Raw genomic sequence first — 16,758 nt, forward strand, 5'->3', positions numbered from 1 at the left:
ATCAGTTTGAGTCCCTGTGCTTAATTCTTTGTGGTATATTCCCAGAAGTAGAGTCCATACTTGACCATATTTTAGTCCTTGAAGTATTTTCTAGCATTTGTGTTCTCATGAATAATATTTTCTATTCTTAGAACTAAAATCACTCTATTTACCAAAAAATCTCAAACTGCATATATATTTTCCAGAGGCTCAATCTTTACATTGACTTAATCAATGCCTCTCTGAGTGTTTCTTATGGATAATTTGGCAAGAAAGGATTCTATGACTAAAAAATATGCATGCTACTATATACTACATCCTCCCTTAAAGATTCAGAATACATGTTTACATGAAAAATCTGGTATATACATGTGTTTTTAAATGTATGTTTTAAAATCTAAAAACCTGTCACTTTGTTATCCCTAGAGAAAAAATTGGAGTAGAAAGTCATTTACATTTAGCATTCAGAGCCTGTCTGAGATTAGCATTATATCCAGAGCTTTGATTTTCTAAGTCCAAAGAAGCATAAAAGTGGAAAAAAATACATGTCAGTACATATTCTACATAAATTTGCATAATTCAAGCCAATGCTTGAAAGCATATTGCAAGAGAGGGGACTGCTAATGGAGATGTTTTCTCCTGAGGATTTTAAACATATTCTAAGGTTGGATTATAATGTGTAGTGAGTCGTATACTTTGATTAGTTTTATGCTGTGCAAATTATGTCTTTTCAAGATGTCCAAAATCATTATAATGTAAAGTTTTGACTCGTGTGGTTTATTCTCAGTCAAAACAACTAAATTCCTTGTGATGCTTTAAATTCGGGGCAGTAGATGAAAATGGGATGTTCAGAAAATGGTGCTGGAAATGTGCAGGTGTATTGCTTCCTCACAGTTTTTAATCAGTAAAACCTGGTGGACCAAATTTTCATGTGTGATAAAATAAAATGTGAGAATTGAAATAAATGTAAAATTATGATTAGTATCCTGTAGTGGGGAAAACCTTCTAAACATAATAAATTAAACTTTAGAAAAGGTTTTAATAATAAAAACATTTTAAATGTATGTGAACACAGGAGCTGGAGAGATGGCTCAATGCTTAAGAGTACTTGCTGCTCTTCCAGAGGACACAGGTTTGGTTTATAGCACCCATGTCAAGATGACAAATGCCTATAACTTCAGCTCCAGGGGAACCAACATCTCTATCCTGTTCAGATACCTACACTCACACACATGTACTTACACACTGAGACACATAATAAAAATAAAATAAATCTTTTCAAAAGTGAGGAAAATCTAGAAAAACTTTTTTTGTATTTGTCATAAAGCATATGAGATAGGTAAATATAAATATTCATTATACTAATGTTTGTAATAGCAAAAGAAACTACCCCAAATGTCCACTGGCAGGACAATACTTAAATATAACATATGCATATGACTGATATCCTAGAGTCCCTGAACCAAAAGGAATGTGGTACATCTATGTGAAGAGATGTCAATATAGATAGATGCACTGAGTCCTCTATCCAAAGGTTCCACATGCTGGCATTCAATGAATCACAGAAAAACAGTAAGTAATAATTGTTTATTAATTATCTGCTGCGCATGTGCAGACTTTTTATTATTATTCTGTAAATAGTACAACTGTTTACAAACATTCTCGTTATGTTAGATATTAGAAGTAATCTAGCAGTAAACGACTCCAAGTATATAGGACAATGTGTATGGGTTATATGCAAGCACAACACCAACTTTTGTCAGGTCCTTGAGCCTCCTTGGCTCTTTGTATCTATGGTAGGGTGATGGTCTTGGAACAAATTCCCCACAAACATGACTCATGTGAGAGCAAACGGAGAATGTTATCTACAGAAAGCTAACTTGGAAAGGACACACAAGAAGTAGGGAGCAGGACTCATCTCCAGGGAAGAAACTAGTATTAGAGACAGAAAAACAATATTAGATTCACTTATAATTTTGTACCTCTTTCCTTTTGATCTTAAGAAAAACATTATTCATATACACAAAAAAAAAGTTTAATATGTTTAAGCCCTGTAGGCTATATAAAACTAAATCAGTTCATTCCTTAATGTGTAGTCTTAATCACAGCAAGAACCCATGGGTCTAGGAAAAACATTTCAACCTTCCTTTCCTTCTTTGTCTTATAATACTCTCATAATTTCTCATTAGTTTTTCTTCCCACAGAACTCATGACTCATCTTCCAAAAGTCTCTTCTCCCAACTTGGATGTTTGTGTTAAATGCTGTTTTGGTGATGGGACTCATCAATAAATAAGAGAAAGATTCATGTCCTTGTGTAGTTTGGATGCTGTGGGTCCTATCTAAAAGAAATACATATCACAAAATAAAGACAGGGATCATTTAGTGGGCTGAGATGAGAAATGCCATGGAAAACAGAAAAAAAAAATGAAGCAGGAAGAGGGAGGGTTGGGTGATAGAAGAAAGAGCTTTGTAATATTAAATAAGATGAAACTGGTTGTACTGAACAAGATGACATATGAGAAAGATCTCAAAAAAAGGGATAAGGAATTAAGCCATGTGGTCATGTTGGTGCAAGAGTTTTACTCAAAAGAAGACCGAAATGATCCTAAGGTGGGTTATACCAGGTGCCTTTGAGGGACACCAAGGAATCCACTGCAACTAGAACTGGGACTGAGGAGTAAAATGAAAGATGAAGTCACAGAATGTAAGGAGGGCTGTGAGGATCAAGCAGATCTTGTAGGCATGGCAATGTTGACTCTTAAAGGGAACTAAGAGCCACTGTGGTGAGAAGCCACTGTGGTTTCCCATGGTGACCAACACTCTCTCATCTTCATCCATGAACTGAGTCCTGAGACTTGCAAGGACACTCACCATCATGCCATGTCATGCAGTGAGTACCACAGCACCTTGTTCCTCCCTGCAGGTGACTGTTAATACACAATCATCTTGAGTGATGCTCAAAGGTCCTGAATGGAGCTGCAAGTAAGCATTTAGACTCCCGTACCAGACAGTTCTCTGGTGCTTTTGTCAAGGAAATACAGTCCATTCCTTCAATGATAACACTGTTTCAGTGGCCTTATTAATGCCTCCTTTGAGCATATGCTGCTGCTACCAGTGAAGTATTCTTTCTCCCAAGCACATTCCATACTGCCTGCTTCCTTTGTCTCCCATTAACCAGCTCCCCAGTTCACTCTTTTTCCATAATTCTCCTATGAAGACTTACACCACCGCCAGTGCCTGGGCTCCCCAGAGCTCCTTTTCTCCCAATACTCTCAAGTCCTACTCAGAAATACCTCTTGACTTCAATCTTCAGCCTTCGGTGTTCTGTATGTATATGGTTAAAAGCCTCCTCCTGAGCATCCTCAGGAACTGGCATTTTAATCAAGGCATCCAGTTTTAATGAGAGCAAAGATTGCACAAAGGATGCTCCTTCCATTATTTTTTGTCTTAGTCTTCTTCAAAACAGCTCATATCTTGTTTTTTTCTAAAATAAAAAAATCATACACAAGTATAATGCATTTTGATCATAGCCATTCCAGTTCCCACCATGCTCCCCCACATCTCTTTCCAATTCATGTTCTCTCTCTCTCTCTCTCTCTCTCTCTCTCTCTCTCTCTCATATATATATGTAGAGAGAGAGATAATTATATATTATATAGATATAAAAATTACTATGTATGTACATAACACACATATATGTGTTATGTGTGTGTGTATATATATATATATATATATATATATATATATATATATATATACATTAGTGTTGTCTGTATGTACATGAGTTTAGGGCTGACCATTAGGGCTTAGACAACATATCATGCATGGGGCTTGTCTCTTCAGAAAACTGACTTTCCCTCTCAGCAGCCATAGACTACCTGTAGCTTCTCAACTGGGGGTGGGGCAGGGACTACTGTGAGCCTTACCCCTATTCACATTTGGGATGTTGACTAGTGTGCTCTTCTGGGGGTCTTGGCAGGCAGCCATAGATGTTGAGAGTATATGGGAACAACACCCCTGCCATGTCCAGCCGAAACTCTCCTGCAGCAGTCCTCGGGTCCTCTGGCTCTTACCATCTTTCTGGTCCCTCTTCGTGAAGTTCCCTGAAGAGCTCCTATTGCTATCAGAAGCACTGGGTTTGTCAAAAGTACCTTAATCCTGTTTGAACGCTAGGATCAGTGGTTTGAGGTTGGTACTTGCCCTGTTTAGGGTGTGACTTAACACAATGGTTCCAGTGTTAGAAGTTTGATCCCGCTGTGGTGGTTGTGAGAGGCAAGGGAGCTCTAAGGGCTGGCATCCAGAGCAAAGTCACAAACCAGACACTCTCCAATGTTCTGGCTTCCTGTCTCCCCGCCCCTCCCACCTTGTTACTATATGCCATGGTGTGATACAGTCATGATGGCCTTTGAGAGAGCCTGTGCCATGTGGCATTTTCAGTCCTCAGATTTTCAGCCTCCAGACTGATAACTAAATAAACCTCTTTCCTTTGTGAACCCCTTGCCTCAGGCATTTCATTACAGTAGCAAAACACACACTGATAGAATATGGTATGACAGGTCTGGCACATAGAACATGACAAAAGTGTTTTAATCCTTGGATAGGAGGGTCTGGTAACACTGGATATATTATTTCAGCATTTTTGATGATAAGATCTCTAAGACTTGCAATTATTCCAAAATCTCATGTACATTTCTTAGGTTATTAATCCTGAGCTAGAGCAAAATTTTTGGGTATAGTTCCAAGATGTTACAATCTTTCCATGGGCACCATAAAAGTGGTGTGCCTTTTAAATTTTCTGGGGTGGTTGTCAAAAATGACATCTGATCACTTTTCCCACATTTTATTAATATTCCCCTTCAAAGAGTATTGTCCAGATCAACCACTATGAAGATTTGGTATGAAAACACAGGCCCAATCATTCAAAAACTATTCATGTACACAACCCACAGAAACACCTGTGTGCATTCTCCCATTAAAGAAACTGCTCATCCTAAGGATGAAAAACCAGGTCTCCCCAGCTTATGCCACCCTCCCGTGACTTTAGCCTGTTTGCCAGGGTGTCATACTAATAAATCATTCATTACTCTGTGCATCCAGGCTCTGTGGAGCAAGAAGCCAAGTCCTATTAGGTTAGACTTGAAGAGACCTGTATCTGCTTCACACAGTGCACATGGCCCTATGCATGGTTTAAGTTCACACAGCTCTTTAACCGACCCCCAGTGCTAACAGCTTAATGGGACACAGAGGCATTATAGCCTGCAGATTTTAAATTAAAGTTTCAGACTCCCCCGGGACATGCACAGTACTGTAATTAACACTAATTGGCATTACACATGATTAACAAGTGGAAAACATGGTTTTTCTGAAAATGCTTCTTTTCTCCCATGAATCTAAGAACCTGATGGATGCATGCAAAGATGAGTAGGATGATACCCAGCCTGTGTTACATTAGCACAACTCTGTAAACAACTTCTATACACGCAAGAGAAGAGAGAGAAAGACAGTAATTAACGTTACAGATGATTGGTCCTATAAGCGCTTTAAATGTTACACGAGAAACAAAGTTCTAAATCACAGGATTGGCACAATATCACTTTTCTCCACAACACAGACGCACACAAGACTAGAAATATGTATACACTGAACTATAAAGGACAATTAATTATCTCTGGGTAGTGGCATCTGTGCCAGTGTTTATCTGAGTCATTTGAGTGTGTTGTTTTATAATGCAAAAAGGACAGATTGTTTTGCCAAATCCATCCATTCCTGCAGAATAAATGCAGCAAAGAGGTGTGTTTAGAATGTTTTCATCCCTCATCTATGTCAGTCCCTGTATTAGGCACTGAGGATTCTGCGTCAATGATGGATTGACAGCTTTTTAAATCACGAGAGGAAGCAGGGTTCTCGACGTGAGGAAAATCAAATGTTGGAGGAGGCTGCTGCACACGCCCATCCTTCTGTTCACACCAATGCCGTCATGCCAAAGCCCCTCCCTGGAGAGTGCACTGATGTCTTTACTTCTCTTCCAGAGCCCAAGATGATTGTCCTGCTCTATGTGACAAGTCTTGCCATCTGTGCAAGTGGACAACCTCGGGGCAATCAGGCCAAGGGAGAGAGCTACTCTCCAAGGTACATCTGCAGCATTCCTGGCTTACCTGGCCCCCCAGGCCCTCCTGGAGCCAATGGCTCCCCTGGGCCCCATGGTCGCATCGGCCTTCCTGGAAGGGATGGTAGAGATGGCAGGAAAGGAGAGAAAGGAGAAAAGGGCACCGCAGGTAAGGAAAGATGAGGTTCTGCAAACACTCCCTCCACCCCTCCTTAAACCCCTCCCTTTGTCGCCTCTTCTCAGGGGGAACTGCTCCTTCAGTCACTTCTCTACCCCACCTTCCTTAATCGTAACAATTGGCTTTACCCTGCCTATGCTTCAAATGCTACTTTAACTCTTTGCGGCCTTAGTGACAACTTTCTCGGGTGGACATTGTAACGTTGGGAAGGTAAGAAACGCAAGCCTGGTTAAAGCACTGCAGGAGATGACATAGACGGGAATGCACTGCGCATGACCGCTGGAGCTCGACTTCCAACAACTGACTCCTGGAACGACGGGACAACGGCTGGATGTGTGGAAGTTTGAACAGACAGACAAATGGGCCAGAGCAGGGAAAGAATTGGAATTTGGAAACTCGGTTTACCACCCTGCTCAGAGTTAATATTCTAAACAAATATTCCTCAAGATATTCTAGATTTTTTCCATGTATACAGCTAGAAGAATGGTGTCATACAGCCGGCCTTTCCTTGCTCGGCACTCTCTCCCACCTGCCCTGCTACATAGCTCTTTACGATAGGAGAATTGTCCTCTAGTCCTCGATAATTTTCAGGCATTCCCTCCTACAGATAAGTTAGCCTGGGAAGCCTGCCAGACTCCACAGTCCCTCAGAGAAAACCAAATTGAAATTCTCCAGAGGTTGTGTTAACTCTACAAGAGGAAGGGATTTGGAATCAATCTTTGAAAATGCGCTTCTGAGTGTACAAGTTAGACAAAAGAAAAGAAGGAAAAAAAAAACATAGATCTAAAAAATATGCCTCTACCCAATCACCACATCTGATTTACTGGGGTTCTGTGCCACAGTGCCACAGTATATATCCAGATTATTGGCTAATGTGTCATTTCCAGACACTCCATGCGGAACGTATGGGTCGAATCGATAGCTGTCAGATGCGTGAGCATTGTTCAATATTAAAGAACCTTATGTAAAGATTCAATGTCAGATAAACCTTGGATTTGGAGCTTAAATGTAGTTATTCAAAGGTGGCTGTCTGTAAGGTAGCTCATGTGAATACAAATTATTACTGAGCCATGATTATAAATATCCTTAAAATTCTATGACACAGAAATTATAGTTCTGTATGACTGACCTTTTCAGCTTGCTGTGTCTGAAAGGAAGAGCGTAGTGGCTAATCATACAAGCATTGGCACCAGAGAAACAGACTCAAACCTTGGCTCTTTCAGTTAACTTTACTTAACATCCGTGGGCAAATAGCCTCTTTGAGCTTCATTTGTAAATTGGCAATAGTAAGGTCAATTGTGAAGTTTAAAGGTAGCCATATATGCAGAATGTCCTATAGAATATTGCCATGTGCTAAGTACTTGGTAAGTGTTACATATTGTTAATTATTAAATTTTGATCCACAGGTCAAAGATAAGTCTGTGGCCACCCAAAGCCACAGAGTAAACAAAAAAATGATTAATATATCCATCAGGGAGTTCCACTGTTATTTCAGATAGGATTTAATAATCCTTAAATGCTACAGTTTTAGCCCTGTGAGGTCAAGGATAGTCCTATATACATCAACCTATTCATCCCTCTATGTATCCATGCACTATTTATTCAGAAACATTTTTGTGTATCTCTAACTACCAACTTTTATTTCTAGAGAGTGCTTTTCAGCCTCCACACCAGTGTCATTTAGTGCTGAATAATTTTCATGGCAGGGTGAGGTGTTCAGTATGGTGTTTGACAGCATGTCCCTGGATATCAGTGGCACAACCCTCCCAACTGTAGAAACCAAAACTGGCTCTAGACCAGTGGTTCTCAACCTGTGGTCTGTGACCCCTTTGGGAGTCAAATGACCCTTTAACAGGGGTTGCATATCAGATATTATGCATATCAGATATTTGCATTATGATTCATAACAGTGGCAAAATTACAGTTATGGAGTAGCACCAAAAATAATTTTATGGTTTAGGGTCACTACAATGTGAGGAACTGTATTAAAGGGTTGCAGAACCACTGCTCTAGACATTGCAGACTATTCCCAGGGACTCAGCTGCTTGAGAAACTGTTCTAGTCACTGGTAACATAGATATTTGTCAGGGAGTGAAGGGAAAAGATCATCTAAGTACATCACTGCAGTAACTCTAAATACTGACCATCTATTAAGAATTCACTATGTGTTGGGAACTTATTATGTTAATATTCACCATTATAGTCTATAGTAACTGTAACATACAATAAAATAATGCTACAAGTAAAACCATTGAGATTAAAAAATAAAGTGACTTTTCCAAGCGAAGATTATGCAAATCCAACAGCCACACCTAAGGCTATAAAGGACAGATGGACCTGACTAAAATTGTGAAGGGATGCACATATCACTCAGAAAACACATTTGCAAAGTGGCTGGCAAATTGAGTCCACACCTGGGAAGTTCTGTCCAGTGCTTCCTCTCCAGTGACAGCACGGAGTCTTTTCATTTGTACACCCTTCTTCTTGGATACCAGACTGCCGTCACCTCACCAAGTCCAGGCAGAACTAACTGTATTCTTCTCCCAACTTTGCTACCCTAAGCTAGAAATGAAGAGATTATTACACCAAATTATAAATTCTCTGCAAAAACATATCTCACTGGTCTGTAGCAAGCATCATATATTTTATAGATAGATAGATAGATAGATAGATAGATAGATAGATAGATAGATAGATATTAATCATATTCAATTAAATCCAAATGCATGCTCATTCAAATATTGCTGCAACTATGTCCTAAAGCATTCTTATATCTTTTGGTTGCAAGCTTAGCCTTTAACAGCTGAGCCATCTCTCAAGCCTTCTTGAAGCTTTCTTCATTCCAGTTTAATATAAAGATTTTAGTATGTAACCGGGCAGTGGTGGCACACTCAGGAGGCAGAAGCACGCTGATCTCTGTGAGTTCGAGGCCTGCCTGGGCTACAGAGTGAGTTCCAGGAAAGGCGCAAAGCTACACAGAGAAACCCTGTCTCAAAAAAAACAAAACAAAAACAAAAAAAAAAGATTTTAGTATGTATAAGCCTATCACACTCTGCCCCTATCACATATGAGAGTAATCAGACATTACATGGTTCTAAACATAAGGTAGATGTATGGATGGATGCATAAATCCACTGATGGAAGGAAGGAAAGAAAGAAGGACAGATGGATGGCTAGACAGATGATGCATGGATGAAAGGAAGGATAAAGTCATTCTAAAGAGAAAATCTAGGTAGGCCCCTTTGAGAGAGAACTAAAGAAACTCTATATGGCTAAGCTTCAGTACATACATATGTTTTAATCCTTAATGCATAATGATTTATCCTTTGTTTTTCCTCCTGAGTACATAGTCTCCTGGTATATAGGAAAATTCTCCATATAAAAAAGGAAGAAGTCATATATATATATATATATATATATATATATATATATATATATATATATATATGTGTGTGTGTGTGTGTGTGTGTGTGTGTGTGTGTGTGTGTGTGTGTGTGTGTGTACATATATATATGATTTATTTATTTACTATGTATACAGTGTTCTGCCTGCATGTATGCCTGCATGCCAGAAGAGGAGGACACCAGATCTCCTTATAGATGGTTGTGAGCAATCTTGTGGTTGCTGAGAATTGAACTCAGGACCTCTGGAAGAGCAGTCAGTGCTCTTAACCTCTGAGACATCTTTCCAGCCTCCATATACATTATTACTACATTTACTCCATGACTAGGTAATTTGCAGTTCAGGGTATTAAATATATATTATAAGGAAAAAATTAAGCACTAAGATTGTAAAGAGTTCCTCATATTTATAATTTGCATTTCAGTATTTATGAGCTGTTCTCAATAAGTTTTCAAGAGGGTGAGACCTCGAGCAACCTATGCCAAACCTTTAGTTCAATGGCTGGGCAGCCTAAGCCAGGAAGACTTACACCTTCTTCAGATTCACTACCCAGTCCACAGCTGAAGTGGATTCTATCTCAGGCATGCTCAGTCAGTGTTGACTGTGTTGCCTGCTAAGTTGGAGTAGACTTATATCCAATGTCTCTGTGCTCCAAATAGAGCCCTTGAAGCCAGAAGAGGAGTGACTATCCCAGAATCTTATAAGCAGCATGATTTGAGTTTGTAACTAAGTCCTATGGTTAAAATTGTCAGTGAAACACGAATGGTTTGTATTGGAGATCCATGGTGAAGGCAGAAAAGGTTAAGCTACTATTGAAGCTCAAATCCAGATTTCAGACTTTGTAGTCTTTGATTCGTGAATGACAAAAGAAGTTTCTACTCCCTTTCTACCCCAAAGAATCAAGCACTGATGAAGCTCAGACTGTCAGGACTTTGTTTCAGGAGACACCTATCATGTGGGTTCTGCTTGGACCAGTAGAGTTTCAACTTAACAGGACCATCTGCGTTAAGGGGACATGACTGTTGTTGATAAGAATGCTGATCTTGTCTCACCAACAGCGGTGACATTCACTGACAATAACCTCCATGTGTCATAAACTGCTACACAGCCATTTCATAAGGATTAAAGCACTGTGCTTGACATTTTAAGGGAAAAGCTTTAATTCTCCTAAACTTTACATTACCAAGATATTTCCTTGTTAATCTTGCCAATTAACAGGAAAAAAGAATCAACTTATCACATGCATGCACTGAAGTATGTACAGCACTCCAATAATTGATAGCAAGGCACCAGCAAGATAAAGGGCTTAGCTGAGTAAGAGTCCCTGAGAAGAAAAACATGGTTACAAATGAAACTAGGCATTAACAATACATTTCCTGAATGACAAAATATATATATATATATAAAACTGAAGACCAACAATTTGGATACTTTGGATGGAAATACTATTATCCAAGTACTACTTGTGACATGGATTTGGTCACAAAATTAAAACCTTTTATTACATTAATTATTGCTGTTTTATAAAAGAAAAAGTCAATTTTGCTGATGGCTTTCAATTAAGATTATTTTTTCTCTATAGTTAGCCTCTAGTTAACCTACAGATGTAAAGATTTGGACATGCAGAAAATAATCCTATACAGTGACTTAAAATTGATTAAAGTTCTTTCACATCCATTGTTTTTTCTATATGTAAGGGGCCCCAGAGAGGTTAGGAGTTAAGTCTAAAGTGATACATTCAGTGGCAGAGCCAGCCGCAGGGTAGATGGAAGGGAGAAAGACACCATGAGGTTGGGAAGGCTTAGGATACTTCTAATCCTAATGCATAATTGAGTCCCTTTGCCTCCTCGGGACTCAGCTTTCTCCTCCCAAAGCAGAACTGCAGAAGGTGAAAGCAGCCATCATTTTTTAGTTATAATAGCATATGATGCCCCAATGTTCCAGGTTCACTTAAAGTTTACAGGGTCAACCAAACCCATTTCCCTAGAGGATGGGGTGCCCAGGCTCCAGAGTTGGGCAGGCATGTGTTCAGACTGCAGCTCCATCACTTAGTAGCTCTGTTCTCTTGATTCAGTTTCTTTATCTGCAATGAAGTTACCAATTCTTAGTTTTTAAAGTTGTTGTGAGATTTAAATATGATAATGCATGCAAATGAAACATTTAAATTGGTCCTGGTATATAAGAAATAGTTGATAAATAGCAAATTTGATTTTGATGAATTATTTTATTATTAACACTAACAGAGATAAAATGAGACAAAGACTAAGCTGTCTCCAAAGCATCGTCTGGTTCTGTCTCCCCTCAGGACTCACTGTAGGAAAAATACCAGCATGCTCTTTGATGTCTTTCTGTGGTGACAAGTATCTGGATATGATTAATATGCACCAGGTGATATGTCTTCAAAATAATAGTTTATTAGTCTAATTAGTCTAGGTCTAATTGAAGTCTCAAATACTGGAGAAAACCTACATGAAGTTTTTCTTTTTTAGTATATCAATGATTTCCAAATGCCTTTTAATTAGCAGGAAGCTGTTGATAGTTTACTAACAAGATATGGAGTATGTTAGCAGTGTGTAGGGATGTTGTGTGTGACTCTCTAGAAGAACTATTAATTTAGCTATGAATTGTTTTTGAAGGTCTAAAAGGTAAGACTGGACCGCTGGGCCTCGCTGGTGAAAAAGGAGACCAAGGAGAGTCTGGGAAGAAAGGACCCATGGGACCAGACGGGGAGAAAGGAGAAGTCGGTCCAGCTGGGCCTCCTGGGCCAAAGGGAGACCGAGGAGATCAAGGGGACCCAGGGCTGCCTGGAGTATGCAGGTGTGGGAGCATCGTGCTCAAATCTGCCTTTTCAGTTGGCATCACAACCAGCTACCCAGAAGAAAGGCTACCCATCGTATTTAACAAGGTCCTCTTCAATGAGGGGGAACACTACAACCCGGCCACAGGGAAGTTCATCTGTGCTTTCCCGGGGATCTATTACTTTTCTTATGATATCACATTGGCCAATAAGCACCTAGCCATTGGGCTGGTGCACAATGGGCAGTACCGAATAAGGACCTTTGATGCCAACACAGGGAACCATGATGTGGCTTCAGGGTCCACAGTCATCTACCTGCAGCCAGAAGATGAGGTCTGGCTGGAGATCTTCTTCAATGACCAGAACGGCCTCTTCTCAGACCCAGGCTGGGCAGACAGCTTATTCTCTGGATTTCTCCTCTACGTTGACACAGATTACCTGGATTCTTTATCAGAAGACGATGAGCTGTGACCCGGATTGCAGACATGAATGTTTCATCATGAATACCATGAAGGCTTACACTTTGATTCAATCTGGGGAGCTGGATGGTAGAGCAAGTGAGAAGGGGATTCAGAAACTCCTTTTACAGACAGCTCTGGCAGAATTTATCAAAACAAGGCAAACCACCGACCAGTTGAAATCACAACAAAACTAATGGTATAGAATAGCCCCAGACACAAAACCCTTGAAAGTAATGATGATAAATATTTAAGAAAATTAAAGATAATTTTAACAAATTTGAATGCCCTTAAAGATACAACCAGTGGGTAGTGACCCTGACTCATTAAACATTCATAAAACTCCAGTTTTGTTTATTATTTAGGATAATCATAACATTACAGACAAATTCTTTGACAATTCTCCAGAGTCAAAGAAAAGCAAGAGATACTAAGAATTTTCTAACAAATTAAAATGGAGTGATAAATTATTTATTCCTTTATTCTTTTATATGTACACTCCACAACTCTGTGTGTGTGTGTGTGTGTGTGTGTGTGTGTGTGTGTGTGTGTGTGTGTGCGTAAGCCAGAAGACAACATCAGCTGTCACTCCGCAGGTGCTGTCCATCTTGTTCTTTGAGTCAGAGAGTTCACTGAACCTGGAGCTCACTTATCTGGGCCACCTGGCTGACTAGTGAGCCCCAGAGACTCCCTGTTCTCATCTCTCCAGCACAAGGATTGCAAGCACATGTCACCATGCCTGGCTTGTTTTTACACGGGTCCTGAGGGACCAAACTCAGGTCCTTGGGATTATGAAGCACACATTTTACTGACTACGCTATCAACTCGGCGCTTAGCAGCTTTTTATTGAGACTATGTGGGGTAGACACTGAGTGCAGAGCAGACCCTGAGTGCTGATCAGTCCAAAGGCAGGAAAAACAATCGTAGCCTTATTTCAGGCAGACTAGTGTGTGGTGAGCACTCTGCCACAGTTGTATGTTATGAGCACCATGCCAACCAGATTGATTCGATGCCAGGGACACATAGGACCCATGATTTATGGGTTTAGAAGCCAAAGACATCACACACAGGAAAACACTAGGCATGCCAAGGTATGTTTCTATGGGTGCAATTAATGCAGAGGAAATAAGGGATCAGCTTCTGCATTCTCCTCATCCCACATGACATATCAGCATAATAACAGCATTGAAAAGGAGTGAAAGACAGAAACAGGGGAAGCCTGAGAAGGGAAAAGGAAGTAATGATTGGAGAGAAATGGGCATTAACCCAGTGCTTTAACCTGGTAGTTTTCTAGCACAAAGTAGGTTTCTTCCAAGCAAGGGCACCACTTAAATTATTGGGGGAAAATGTTTCTCTAGAATTACCTAGAATTAGAATGCAGCAAAGCACATGTCCCCAGACTTGTGAATGAGGTGGGATGGAGACTGAACAGGGAGAAGGGAGGCTGAATGTCGGCTATTAGTCTTCCAAGCCTCTCACTTCCTTATTAGCACTTGCTGCCTGCTGAGATTCTCTGCTTAATCTCAGCCATGATTCTGTCTTAAGTACCCCTCCTTAGGTCTAGAGTAATGATATTCTCTTTGCCTTTCCCTTCCTGTATTTTCTATGCATCCTTCTCCTTGTTCATTAAGGATTTTAATGCCTACTATGTATGAAACACCATACTGGATTCTGTGACAATGAGGGAATACCAAGATGGATGTAGCCTAGTCTCGACCATCAGATTCCTAACAAGACAAGAAATTGCATGCACACCCACACACACCCAAACACAAGTCCCTGTGCTCTGGAATAGGCCATGCTAAAACGTGCAAAGTGTTAAATGTTTACTTCTGAAGTGACAGAAGAGGGCCAAAGAAATTTCTACCCACCAGATCTTAAATGACAAAAGGACATGGAGTGGCCAGGTAGGGAAAGAGCAACACAGACATCTAATACTGTGGATGAAGATGAGAACTGAGACTGGGGAGAGGAATCAGTGGGTCAGCCCCAGGAGGGAGGGTACTATACTTATGGGAATGGGTCTCAAAGCGGGCCACTGCCTTCATCAAAGATGACACTTAGAATGATCACATAGCCTATGGATATGAAGTCCATGTTCAACCCCTACCTTGAGTCCACTGTACTCTGACTGCTGAACTCTGTCTCCTTCTTGCTCTCCTGAACCAATTCATAGGCCCAGGGGCCAACAGCACCAAGAATAGACAAGAAAGAGGGAAAGGTTAGTTTGAAACAGTCACCTGTCTATAGATAACAGCCACTGCTAGAATTCCAGGCAACATAGTATACAAAACAGCCAACAGAAATAGGCAATAAAATACAGCCCACTTGAAAGCAGATGAATTTGCTGGAGAAATTGAAATGGAGAAACTATGCAGGCGGTCTTGCCCCACAAGATGGTTAGATAATTAAAACTTTACTCTGACTGGGATCTACTGATGCAATTTTGAACAAGGTCTTGTTAAATAGCTGAAGATAAGATTGAACATTCGATCAGCTACCTCCCAAGTATTGCGATGACAGGCATGCACCACCAGGCCCAGGGTATGTGGTGCTAGTGATCAAACCCAGGGCTTTGTGCACACCCAACAAGCATTCTTCCAGCTGAGCAGAGTCCCATCCTAACAAAGGCATTCTTTTTCAACATTATCTTTTAAATGATTCTTCATTACAAAATCTATTTCCAGTAGATTTTTAAAATAGTTTCCTTCATTGGTCTTATGCCCAAGATGAATTTATTTTTAAATTATTAGCAGGGTGATGATGAGGGTTAGACAGCTGCTGTGGGAAATGAAAAGCAGGTTTCATATTAAAATGATACAAAAAAAAACTTCAGGAAATGATTGTGTCTTTCAGTCCTTAAAAAGTTCTTGGGCATCATTTTTCTACATCTGTGGATATTTTTGTAAAGAAGGAGAAGATTGGTTTTGTTTCTAAAAACAACTCAAGTTTCATTCCTATCCTTCTTGGTAAGGATTACCTTATAATGAATATGTATCAAGTCATATTTCTACTTTATATATTTGCTCATTCTAGAACGTCAGGAGCCCTCAGCAGACATTGAATCTGCCAGCAACTGACCTTGGACATCCCAGCCTTCCCAAGTATAAGAAATAAATCTGAGTCGTTCACAGAAACTTAGTTTGGGGTATTTGTTATAGAAGCCCCATTGGACAAAGACAGTCGTGATAGCAATTATGCCCTTATTTTACAAATGGAAAAACAGGGGGACAGAGAGAATCAGAAATGTATGAAGTAAATGATAAGTGCACAGTAGGCCCAGGCAGTCTGACATGGATTAGGAACACAGTCCATCTTCCTAATCACCACTGTGGAATGCTGACTTCACACTGGTTTCCCAATAGTGGCAGGCTACACTGTTCACACATGTTTTTGTTTGTCTATCAGATATAGAAGTATTCCTATCCATCTTTTGCTGTGGATGACTGATTGATAAATAAAGTGCTGCTGATTGGCCAGGAGCCAGGCAGGAAGTATAAGCGGACAAGGAGAGAGGAGAATTCTGGGAAGTGGAAGGCTGAGGCAGAGAGAGACGCTGCCAGACACCGCCATAAGAAACATGATGTAAGATGCTGGTAAGCCACAAGCCACGTGGCAAGATATAGATTTATAGAAATGGGTTAATTTAAAATATAAGAACTAGATAACAAGAAGCCTACCACAGCCATACAGTTTATAAGTCATATAAGTCTCTGTGTGTTTGCTTGGGTCTGAGTGGCTGTGGGACTGGTGGGTAAGAGAGATTTCTCCTGACCATGGGCGGGACAGGACCAGGAAAACTTCAGCTACAATCCTTATGTCTCAGAATTCTACCTG

At 40.2% G+C, this 16,758-nt stretch overlaps 1 protein-coding gene across 1 annotated transcript in view; it reads left to right on the forward strand.

Annotated features, from left to right (window-relative positions):
• C1qtnf7 (C1q and TNF related 7) overlaps positions 1-13,389 on the forward strand; it is a 102,205-nt gene extending 88,816 nt beyond the window's left edge. Inside the window, exons 2-3 of the mRNA XM_059275825.1 lie at positions 6,010-6,255; positions 12,303-13,389. Coding sequence (XP_059131808.1) covers positions 6,010-6,255; positions 12,303-12,934 — 878 coding nt within the window. The 3' untranslated portion in view covers positions 12,935-13,389. The remainder of the gene's footprint in view (positions 1-6,009; positions 6,256-12,302) is intronic.
• Positions 13,390-16,758: the final 3,369 nt, after the last annotated feature.

Source organism: Peromyscus eremicus, chromosome 10 (assembly GCF_949786415.1).
Source record: "Peromyscus eremicus chromosome 10, PerEre_H2_v1, whole genome shotgun sequence".
Lineage (NCBI taxonomy): Eukaryota > Metazoa > Chordata > Mammalia > Rodentia > Cricetidae > Peromyscus > Peromyscus eremicus.